Raw genomic sequence first — 12153 nt, forward strand, 5'->3', positions numbered from 1 at the left:
TTTCAGATTGTTGCCATAGTGACAAAAATGAGAGTCAGCATATTGTTATTGGCTGTACAAAAAATAAAGTTTGTATTTATTGTGTACAAAAGTTAATTAATAAAAATTATTAAAAGCTTTTCTGTCTTTTTACTGAACGTGTGTGTGTGCATTTGTGCTTATAGTGTGTGTGTGTGTGTGTGTGTGTGTGTGTGTGTGTGTGTGTGTGTGTGTGTGTGTGTGTGTGTGTGTGTGTGTGTGTGTGTGTGTGTGTGTGTGTGTGTGTGTGTGTAAGTGGGCGTGATCAGGATAGCAGTCTATAAACACCCTGAGGCCGGAGTTTCCTGACTGGATCAGAGAAAGATTGTTGTTCCAGATCACTGAATATGTTTCTGTAAAATGCTTTCCTGTTTTTTTTTTTTTTTTTTTTTTTTTTTTTTTTTGTTTGTTTGTTTGTTTGTTTGTTTGTCTTGGACTAAAGCTGCCGGGTAGACATGCTCTCCACAGGAAAAGACTGTTTCTCCTCACCTTCCAGCTGCAGCTCAACCTGTGTGAAACTCTACTTGTGCTCCAACCCAGAAGGTAAAGAATGAGTCTTTTGACTTTAACAGAAGTTGTGCATTTTATGGATTGTGTTATCTCCTCGTCTGTGAAGTGACTATCTGGATCCTGTTTTTGTTGCGTACAGACAGTGTGGTCGAGCGTAGAGCCCTCCGAGAGAATGTGTTCCCCAGGTTTAGAGAGCACTGCAGACACTCGTTGGAACTGGATGTCCGGGTTAGTCCACATCTGTAAATCCTGCTCACGTCACTAAATGCTGCACGTGTTAGTTTTTAACAAGTACAGCAAAAGGATTTTTAAATTTTCTTTTCCTCTTGGCTTAAAACAGTAGTTTGTGAAAATTTCAATAATGCAACTTGAAAGTTGGGCTACACAGTGGTGCAGTGCATAGCGCTGTTGCCTTGCAGCTAGAAGGTCCTGGGTTCAAATCCTTCTGCATGGAGTTTGCGTGTTCTCCCTGTCCATGTGTGGCTTTTCTTCGGGTACTCTGGCTTCCTCCCAAAGTCCAAAAACATGTCAGGTTGATTGGTTACGTGTGTGTGTTTGGTTGTTTGTCCTGTGTGTCTCTGTGTTCCCTTTGATGGACTGGCAACATGTTCAGGGTGTACCCCGCCTGCTTGCTCAGAGATTGCTGGAGATATGCACCAGTCCCCCCACCATCCTTGCGTGGATAAACTGGTTTAGAAAATGCATGGTTGGATGGAACTTGAAAGTCATCACCTGTGGTCTCCCAGAGAACTAAAGGGACTTCCTTTGGATTCTTTAGTCTTTCCTCTGTTGCCAAGGCAACACATCCAGGCTCAAGAGTACAATGCCCTTTATCAAGCTTGAGAAAATGAAATATTTGAATAGAGGAAACTGGAGGAAGTTACCTGATGAGTGGAAATCCTTTAAACGGTTCAGTTCATGGTTTTTACTAATGAGGCCACACCCTTCGGTTTAATTACTTAATCCTGTTTTTTACAGATAATAAATTAAAATGTATGTCATGTAATTAAAATACAAGTTATTTTTGTGCAAAACTTTACATATAAACAATTTTTATTATGACACGTAGTCTTTATTACTAGTAACTTTATGATGCGAAAGCAGTTGCGTTCGACTGCCATTAGGTGTGTGTGTGTGTGTGTGTGTGTGTGTGTGTGTGCTTATTTCTTAATATATACATAAAGCCATCTTTGTAAAGGCACAATTGATTCAGCTCATGTAATTAGATTTAACAACAAAGACGACAAGCAGCTGTTACAGGAATGCATTGTGTGTATTTTTGCTTTAGCGCGCGCGCGCGCGTGTGTGTGTGTGTGTGTGTGCGTGCGTGCGTGCGTGCGTGTGTGTGTGTGTGTGTGTGTGTGTGTGATGAATCACCCCAGGGCAGGTCGATCAGCCCATTGTTTGGTGTATTCTTTTGTGTAATGAGATGAAGGACAAACATCAGGTTTATTCGTTTGAATCGTACTTGTCTGTTTCGGTGCTAATTTTGAGGTCACATCTCTCCTCTAGATTCTTGAAAGCCTTCGTGTGTGTGTGTGTGTGTGTGTGTGTGTGTGTGTGTGTGTGTGTGTGTGTGTGTGTGTGTGTGTGTGTGTGTTTTCTCTGCAGGTCATCGACCCGTTTGAGTCCAGTGATCCCCGTCATTGGCCAGATGAAAACACCAGACAGCAGCTAATTGAGCAATGCAGGGAGAGCTCAGCTGGACCATTTTTACTGGTTAATAGCAACAACTGAAAACATGAGAAAACACAAAAATGTCTCTTTTGAGATAGATTTTTTACTTTTCATTGCTCCAGTCATTCATCGTTAGATAAAAGTTGATCAGGCCATGTTATAAAAAGATGTATGGTCATCAAAAATGAATAAAACTCCCTAAATGTCCTGAAGCTGAATCAGAGGTGGTCTGAAACAAATGATTAGAAACAGAAATCACAACTAACCAAGTCAGCACAGGACACACAGGTGCACAAATCAACACCATCAACACCAACCCTTGCTTCTCACTCTGCTGTCCCTTCTGTGTCCACATGGTGGTGGTGGTGCAGGCTCTAATTGGACATCGGTATGGAACAGCCGGTCTGCCCACCCAGGTGGAGGTGTCAGAGTACCAGCTACTCCTGCAGGAGAGCCAGCAGGAGGGCGTCTGCACCCGGCGTCTGGAGGGGGCGTACCAGCGGGATGAGAACACCGTTCCTCCCTCCTACTGTCTGAGACCTCAGGTCAGCTTGCTTCTGCTCACCACTGTCTCTTCTTGTGAATTTGTGATTAGTATTTGTTGAATGAGCAGGAAAAGTTGTATTTTTAATCTCAACAGGCAGAAGTGACAAAAGAAGGCTGCAGCAACACGAAATATGAAGAAGAGCTGAGAAGGGTCTTTCAGACAGCTGTGAGTCTGTGTGTCCACAACAAGGTCATGACCCCCGACAGAGGACGTGTTCTCTGCAGATCAGGTGAAACAAAGACATTAGTCTGAGTAGATTTTAGTTGGAACATTAGATAATCTCAAGGTGATGTGTAGATGAAATCCGGAACACCTTCAGCTGTTCATTAAACCAAATCCATTCCATATCTTGTGGTTTGTCTCCAGCTCTGGATGCAGACCTGCGATTTGCTCTAGAAAAGTGCCCAGTAGGCCGCATCTCCAGTGGCTGTGTGGTCTACGTCCACAAGGTGATTAATGCAAATGAAGACAGAGGGGAAACACAGGTGAAGTCACAGCTGCAGACTAAGTCAGAGGTGAACCTCCTGCCCTTTAATGGAGTTCATCACAGAGCCAAAAATCTAATTTGAATATCTTGAATGTCCAGTTTAAGATCTTGGACCCACCATCGCCCACCCAGAACGATTTATTGTCTGATCTGTGTGACCAATTCCTCCCTGCTCTCGTCAGTTCCTCCCAACTTCTGCTGTACAACACAACCACAGAGTGTGACCGTCGTCATGGTTACACTACAGTCAGGAGGCGAAGCTACACAGAGTCCCTGTGCCAGCAGGTGTTCGCGGACCTCGTGATGTTAACTGAAAACTTGAACACTTCTCTGTTGGGAGGAGACACTCGCACTGGAGAGGCTTTATGTTGGGAGAGGTCTGAGCAGACGTGCAACAGCCTGTCAGGATTTTATGACATCATTTTACCAGAGGAGGACAAGGTCAGGCTTTGTCATGAATGCTTTTCTAAGTATTATTCTTATTATGTTGCAACTCACTGAATAAAAATACTTTTACTTTGTTAATGAATAAAATGAGCATATCCATGATTTTGATGATCTTTTACAGTTTTTTCATTTTTCTTCCGTTTAAAGCTTCCTTTGTGAGAGTTACTTCTGCAGATCACTAATTACAGTTTCTCTGGTTTGTTTCAGATCAAAGCTTTTGTGTTGCAAAGGAAGCATCGGTGTCCTCTAGTGGTGACTGGGGGACCGTGCACAGGGAAGTCGGTGCTGGCCGCACACTGCGCCCAGCAGGTCTGAGCAATAAAATGTTATAAAAAAATCATTCACATTTTATGTTCCTAACTGACTGACTTTTAGAAAACAAAATCTACTATAAAATAAGTATTTTAGGGCAACAAATGTGTTATTTATGAGGTTAAGTACTTAAGTTGATGGATTAAAGATAGTTATTGCACTGAAGATTCAGTGGTTTCTGGAATTCTACAAACTAAGCAGTCAGCTCTGCAGTTTTCAGACTATTAGGTTACAACTTTTTCTGCAGATGCTATTTTAATATAAAATAGACTTTCTCTATTTATTACTTTATTTAATTAATGGCTTTGAATGGCTTTAATCCTACTATTAGATTCGTGCTTGGTGAATTTTTAAAAATAGATGAAAAATAAAGATATTTATCTCTACCGCATGATGTCAACCTCCTGAGACCCAAATTTGTATTTAGTGAGATGTAGAATAGAATTAAATAAAAATGTTGATACATTTTCTAAATAAAAAAACAAAAACAAAAAAAGAAATAAAAAGAGTATTTTTTTTAACTTAAAGTCAATATCAAGTGTCTAAATAAAAATAAAAAATGTCTAAGTTGAAGAGAAATAAATATTAAAGTGTGCTGGTGAAGGTTCTCAGTCAGAAACCAAAGAATCTAGTTACCGTCTTTTGAACCATTTTGGAATAAACATTAAAGTGCAAGAAGCTAACGTCCTCATACGTGGATGCAGGGTCCCGGGAACAGTCAAACCTAATCTCTCTTTTCTCCACAGATTAAATCCTGGCTATCAGACAGTGATCCTGTGGTGATCAGTTATTTTTGTAGTCTGTCAGTCAACACGACTCCAGAGCATCTGCTCTCCAGTATGTGTTCTCAAATCGCTCACAGATATGGCGTCCAGTCTTTGTCTAAAAATGGCCCCAACTTCTGCTTCACTGGTCCAGCCGAGAACAAAACCAGCAGCTGCTCAACATCTGTTCTAGATTCTCATCACAACCACGATGGCGACCTAAACCTCTGTACCAAATCTGGTCCTAAAATACCTCATTATGACATCACCACGGTGCGTCTGTCTGAACTTGAACAGCATCTTGAATGTCTCCTCTCATTACTCCCTTCCACAAAGTGTCCTCTTGTTCTAATACTTGATGGTTTGGATCAACTGGAAGATGACGTTGCAGCTCGGATAATCAGGAGCCTTCCCTCCCCCCTCCCTGATGAAGTCCAGCTCATCATCACAGCTTCTTCCAACTGTACACATTTCCTGCAATCCATCGAATCCCATTATTCAGAGGGCCGTGCATCAGTCGCAAAGAAGTCAGGATTCGTTTGCATTCAGCTGGAATCAGTAAACAGGAAACAATGTGGGAAGTTAATGGAATCTCTGCTGAAAACTTCAAGGAGGAGGGTGACATCAGGACAACAAGCTCTGGTGAACCAGGCTCTGACTTCCTGTTGTCTGCCTCTCTATGCACGGCTCCTGCATGCACACGCCTCACTCTGGCGCTCTGGTATGAACGGGACCAAAAAAAGACGACCATTGAAACAAGAAAATACACAAAATCACCTAACCTCCTTTTCTTGTTTACCTTTTTTGTTCTTCAGACTCAGATGTGACAGAGTCATCTCTCCCTGATGGGGTCCATTTGTCCATTTCTTCTCTCCTGGATCACCTGGAACTGAAACATGGCTCCTTCGTCGCTTGTGCAGCCTCATACCTCACCCTCTCCAGAACCGGGCTCTCTGAGGCCGAGCTCGCTGACCTTCTGTTCTGTGACGACTGTCTTCTAGATGTTTCTCCCGCTGAGGGCCACGCCTCTAAGCTGAAAGTCACACAGGTTGATGTGGAGAGGCTGCTTTTAGATCTAAAACACTTTCTCATCAAAAGGACCATTTTAAACATGGAGGTTTTGCTCTGGGTGAGCAGGCATTTCGGGTTGGTCATTAAAAAGAAGTATCTGGGCACCAGTGAGATAAGGACAAGGATTCATTCAAAGATGGCAGACTATTTTGGTGACCGGTGGAGTTGTTGGGATAGGAAACAGCCTTCTTCATCAGGACCAAAACATCCTTCCTCTGATAATGTCCGCCGAGTTGACATGAGAACGCTCTTAGAGTTACCCCATCACTTGCTACAGAGTGGCAGGTCTGCAGAGTTTGAACACGGGTTGTTGATGTCCTCCAGCTTTCACCAAGCTATGGTTCAAACTGGTCTACTAGGTGACCTTGTATCCATGCTGGAGGCTGGTGGAGGCTCATCTAAAATGTTTTTAAGAGAAAGAATGCTACTAATAAGCATCTTGAAGTCATGTGCTTGCTTCCTGCAGAGTTCACCCCTTCATCTGCCAACAGTGATGGAGACAAGTCTCCTCCCTTACCTGGAGGTGTTCCCTCATCTTGAAGGTTACATAAATGACATCAGACAAGAACGAAGGCAAACCAGGAGAGGATTAGGATTAGTTGTTTGTCCCAGTCCCTGTTCTGTTCCCCCCATTCGATATTCAGGGTATGAGGTAGAAGCCAATATGGTGTGTGTCACAGAGGCTGCTGGTAACGAATGTGGGGTTGTCGCAGAGGTTATGGATGACGGTTCTGCTTGGATTAGGAAAGGTTCGTGTTTCGATCTCGCCCAACTTTCGCTGGGCCCTGAGCAGAAGGAGCTGATGTTTACGGGAGTGAAAAGCAGCGGCCAATTTCTGCTGCTTTCAACACAAAGCAACAGGCTGTTCGCGTGGGACGTGGCGGGCCCAGAGAGGCTTCTGGAGATTAACAACCCTCTGAGAACCGAATCCCAGTTGAGCCAAACAGTAAACAGAGTCACTGGATTTGTTGCATGGCGGAAGAAGTTGTGCATGTGGGGAAACGGGGAGACTTTTGTTAGTGTTTTTGATCTCTCCACTGAGACGGTGACACGTTTCCAGTGTAGCAGCTCTGTCACCTGTTTGGTTTGCCCCTTTAATGGTTCGTGTCTGTACTGTGGACAGGAAGACGGCACCGTATCCATGTTTAACATGAAAACCAACAGTCTTCTTAGCACCTGTTCAAACTCAAACTGCAGCGCAGTCACTTTGATTATCCTGCATGACGAGAAGCAAGAAATGGCGTGCATTGACAGGACAGGGAGCATAGCATTATGGGACGTGGCTGACAACATTCAAACACCCAAGCTTATCAAAGAAACCTTTAATCCGGATGATCTTTATGACATCCTCAACTCAGATTATTCAGGAGACATCTGTTCTCTTTTGCTGTGCCAGCCACACAAGGTGACTCTGTGGGATACATGTGACTGGGAGCTGTGGGACCAGTTTTTGGCTTCTGAAGGGAGAGCTTTCACTCAAGCAGTGCTCTCTATGGATGGACACTTTTTCCTGGCATTGTTGGATGGTTGCACCTTCGTCTTGGTGTGGAGGATCAGCACCGGGGAGTGTGTCATCTCATTAGAAACAAACACACCGCCTCACATGCTTCTCAAGCTGGGTTCAGATATCATCTACATCAGTCAGAATGGATGCCTGACCACGTGGGATGCTGAGATGATCCATGCTGTTGGATCTGCTCCAAAAATGCGAAGCGGAGTGACAGGTGTGGTGGTTGAGGAATCACGGCAGCAGTTTTACTCCACGGATGGGTCAGAGAACGTGTGGAGGTGGAGTTTAGCCACTGGAATTCCAGATGTTAACTTCAAACATTGTGGATCTGTAGAAAAGCTGCAGCTGTCTCCAAATGGAGTTCATCTGGTTTCCCTCTCAGTAGGTGAAATCTATATTTGGCGGACAAAAACGAGACAAAATATTCTGCGGATCAGTAACAGCAGAGCTGCAGACATCCTGATCACTCCTAATAGTAACTTTGGAGTGAGCATGTCCAAGCAAGGCCTCTCCCACGTTTGGAAGGTTGCACATGGTGCTATAGTGTGCAGCATTCACCAGTATCTCGCTGATGCTCAGGTGTCCCCCGAGAGCACGTTCCTCATCGGGCTCTGCTGTGGGGGCCTGCTGGCTGCCAGCCTTTGGTCAGGTTTGATCAGCAAGCGCTTCACCTGCGTGGAGAACTCGGAGTCTGTCGTTGCTTTCCACACACTTTCAGAGCACCCAGACTTTGTGGTGGTGATGATTGCCTCAGGGGCGGTGTACACCTGGAAGCTATCAGAGGAGACAGTGTGCAGGCATTTTCATCTGCCTAATATGTTTTACTGTCAGCCACAGAACTTTCAGATGTCCTCTGATGGGAGCTGTGCGCTCATATCTACTGAAAATGACTCCATCAACGTCTTAGACCTTTCTCGGGTCAGACTGTGCTCATTTAAAGCTGAGGGTTCTGTCATTAAGGCCTGCATGGACAACACGGGGTGCTATGTTGCGTACATATCCAGCCCAGACAACAGCTGCACCTGTTACCGGCATGCTAAGCTCATCCTCACAGTCGCACGACTCTCAGACGGGGAGAAAATAGGAAGCGTGCAGCTGCACAGCAAGCCGCTGCTTCTGTTTGTGAGCGAGCAGCAGACTGTGTTTGTGGGTTTTGAGGATGGATCTGTAGGCGTGTACGCTGTTTCAGGTGTTACAGTGGGTGAAGAAGAGTTCATCAGAGAGAGGAAGAGTTTAGAAGATCATCTGGAAAAATGTCCCTTTGATAGAGAGCCACTGAGCCTTTTTTGTCAAGACAAACCCAATATTACTTGGCCTTAGAGTTATTTCTTGCTGGGTTGGGGCTAGGTGCACACAGAAAACCATTTTTAAACTACACAACGTATATTAGTTTTGGAAAGCTCCGAAAGAGTATGTTTGTTGACCCTTTGTTTCAGCTGTTCCTTGTATGTATGTACTTTTTGGTACATTAACTGATCTTCAAACAGATTATCTTGTTTAGTTACTTTCTGTGTTGGTTACTTGCAGATGGACATAAATTGTTCTTTATTGTAGCTTTGCTTTTCCCCCACATATACCTTTTCCACAGGATATATACTCAAACACCGAATAAACACTAATAAACTTAACTCAAGGTTCTTACAAGCTCAGTCTTTTGTCTTTAATTAGAATAACTGGAAAACAGTTTACTCCTTGATTATGATAGTGTGTGTGTAGTATGGACTTAAATGATTAAAGGACTTTTTTATAGCTGGACAGGAATGAAAAACGCACAGATCCACCACATTACGTAAATCATTTGTGTTTAAAGGGACATATGAAAAGCTCACCTTTTGTGCTGCCATGGGGGTCTCTACTGCCTCTATAAACACTCCAATTGTTAAAAAAAACAGTCCATCCATTTTCTGTCTGTGTTTAGGAAACAAACCATTTCAAAAAGTCCCCATTTGTGATGTCACAAAATGGGAAAAATTAGCACAGAACCATCTCTAGCCTGGAGAAGAGGGGGGGGGGGGCGGTGGGGGGCGTGGCTAGGAACAACTTTTTTTTTTCAAGTGACAAACCCCTCAATGGCTCATTCTGGAAGACACTGAAAATGTCAAGAATAAAACTGATGAGATAACTGTTATTTTATGCAAATGTAGCGTCATGAATGTCCTATTTTTGACCTAAAGGTCATGATCTGCTGTGTCTGCTCGAGCAGAGACATAGAGTCTCTGACAGGCTAATCTACATGAGATATTGGCCAAGGTCTTTCATGCACTCTGCTCATCTGAACTGCTTCACCTCTGTTACAGCTCAAGACGAAGACGAAGAACTCTCTTGATAAACACATAATCAACCAACTTTGTTATTACAATAATAATGTGAGCCCAAAGTTCAATCAATCTGTGAAATGACAAAGTTATTACTTGATATTATACTCCTGTGATCAGTAGTATTTTACAAGTAATTATAATCCCGGACATTTGTACTAGACACTGATGACACATAATGCTGAAGTTACATGACACATTTCCTTTTGTCTGATCCAGTCAGAACCTTTGTTTCTGATGCAAGGCGTGGTTTTCTGTGGTGTTTGTATAAACCCTCTTTTGCATGTCAAATTCTGATTCGCCAGTTAACCAAAATATGACAATTATAAAAACTATCCCACGCCACCTTTTCTTTAGTTCAAAGCATTCTAGAGAAGTCTCGGACAGGCCATCCGGACTTCCTCTTCAGCTAAAAGAACCTCGACAAGCTGGATAAAATCTGTTGCAAGTTACACCTGACCGCAACAGTTCCTTCAGAATAAAAGCTGAACCTCACGACCCCTTCAGGGTCTTGCTGACACCAATGAACCTGTCGTGACCTGGAAGCATTCCAAGACTAGTTTGGTCAGCGCCGCTGCTTTTCTACCAGCTTCGGTTCCCAGGAGGGTCCAAGAGGACCTCGACATTCTGGATCTAAATGGAGGCTGCCCCTGGGTACATAGACCGACAGATGGCGTCTCATGTGTGTTAGAAATCTCCAACTGTAGTTTAGAGTGAACTTTCACTCCCACTCAGAACTAAATGCTTCTCCGGATCCGCTGGTTCTGATAATAACATTCCACACACACACACCATCATCGCACGTCTCACTCCACCTATGGTCCATCAGTACACAGAGTGTTTAAGTTAGTCTTGTTTAAATTGTGTAGAAACACATTTCTTAACTATTATAAACCTGACTCTCTCTTTCCTTGGAGTTAATACGAAGTGTCAAGTAATCCCTGCAATAAAAAGTTCTGATCTTCTGGTTAAAATATTCAAAGATCCATCAGATTGATATTTCATATTTCTATGGAATCTCATATTTTATGGTTCATAAGTAAGATGTAAACTACCCATCTTTTACACAAGCAACTTCATGACTATGTTTTTATAGACCGCTGTACCTTGAGAAAAAAGTCCAAATAGACCCCTTTAAAAAAATGTCATGTATTTTTAAAAATATTTTGCTGACTCAGACTCTCTTTTTCATTTCTGATTAACTATATGGCTGTAGATAAAGCAGCTCACATTTATTTACATTAAAATAAACACCATCTATGTCAAAACATTTCACATTTCAGATAAAAGGGGGCGTTTTATATTTAAACCGTTAAATAAATATAGTTTTCAGTAAATTATAATATGTTCATGTTAATTAGTAATGTTGTGATTGTCATGCGTCTACTCAAAAGAAAATCTCTAAAATAAAAATTGTATGTGGGAAAATGGGCGTGTCCTTAGGCAACTATAATGCCTTCAGGTAAAATTGGAACACGTGGTTCACAAATCGCTTTTAAGCCATGGTAAATAACTTGTCTTTGACAAGTTGCAACTATATTCACCACAGAATAAGCAACTTAAGTCTAACAAAAGAACAGCACAGTTGGGACATTCTTTTATCTACGAATTAGCTGTTTCTTGTAACCTTTATAGGTGAATTAATTTATCTCCAATAGTACATGAAAGCAGCAGAAGATGAATACTGAGGACGCGTCGCGTGGTCACTTCAGGTAGAGACATGTTGTTCTGTTGGGGGGACAGCTCCTCTGGACAATTTGGTCCACAGGCAGCCTTTAGTCCGGTGTCCTGGTCCGGTCCCGGGGACTTAACCAGTGTCTGTTGCGGAGAGCAACACACTTTATTCCTCCAGAGGGACGGAAAAGTCTTATCTTGTGGACAAAACTCCATGGGTCAGCTTGGCCGAAGGAATGCTAAAGTTAAGATGCTCGGTAAGTTTGAGACACAATTAGGGTTAGGGTAAACGGTTCAGTTTTTCGTGTTTGAAAGTTTTTATTTATTTTTTTCAGTTCAGCCTGGAGTTTAAAGAGTTTATCATTTAGTCATGAGTCATATAATCTTGCGCAGTCAGGGGATACGTTTCAGTTTCGTTTCATCCGGGTTTCTCCGCCGTAGCCGCGGTGAAGTTAGCTTGAAGTTGGACGTTGGATATTCGACAGACATTTCAGCGATAAATTAATTACTCAATTTTTGATAAAAATCCTAATGAAAAAGGTTGGATCTTGTGAAATGTTATAAAACTGCTGCGTCTCTTTGGTCTGGCGTAGAAGCATCATTGAAAAATGGTTTTGGGTATTAAAATCAATAACCTAAGAGGTATTGAAAGAAGTCACAGAATTTTTCATGAAAATCCTAGTGAAAAAGATCAGATCTTGTGAAATGTGATAAAAACTGCTGTGTCTCATCGATCTGGCTTTGTAACATCATTGAGAAATAGTTTTGAGTGTTTAGAGCAATTTACAGAGAGGGTGCTTGCTGCAGAACTACAAAGGCGG

General features: G+C 42.7%; 2 protein-coding genes across 3 annotated transcripts in view; both read left to right on the forward strand.

Moving 5' to 3' along the window:
- The first annotated feature begins 412 nt into the window (after nt 1-412).
- On the forward strand, nt 413-8804 carry LOC107380427 (NACHT and WD repeat domain-containing protein 2). Of its 2 annotated transcripts, none has more exons than XM_015951672.3 (10): nt 413-561; nt 668-756; nt 2140-2247; nt 2577-2750; nt 2846-2981; nt 3119-3267; nt 3339-3680; nt 3894-3995; nt 4745-5483; nt 5578-8804. In XM_015951672.3, the coding sequence occupies exons 1-10, from the start codon at nt 474-476 to the stop codon at nt 8661-8663; spliced, it is 5013 nt and encodes a 1670-aa protein (XP_015807158.1). In that variant the 5' UTR covers nt 413-473; the 3' UTR covers nt 8664-8804. The 2 variants fall into 2 exon arrangements, with proteins under 2 accessions (XP_015807158.1, XP_054598706.1); XM_054742731.2 differs by having other exon boundaries at nt 3119-3237.
- Nucleotides 8805-11063: 2259 nt separating this feature from the next.
- The window catches only part of LOC107380425 (probable E3 ubiquitin-protein ligase HERC6), a 36343-nt gene continuing 35253 nt past the window's right edge, over nt 11064-12153 (forward strand). Inside the window, exon 1 of the mRNA XM_015951666.3 lies at nt 11064-11589. Within this exon, the coding sequence (XP_015807152.1) occupies nt 11379-11589 (211 nt within the window). The 5' untranslated portion in view covers nt 11064-11378. The remainder of the gene's footprint in view (nt 11590-12153) is intronic.

This window comes from Nothobranchius furzeri, chromosome 13 (assembly GCF_043380555.1).
Source record: "Nothobranchius furzeri strain GRZ-AD chromosome 13, NfurGRZ-RIMD1, whole genome shotgun sequence".
Lineage (NCBI taxonomy): Eukaryota > Metazoa > Chordata > Actinopteri > Cyprinodontiformes > Nothobranchiidae > Nothobranchius > Nothobranchius furzeri.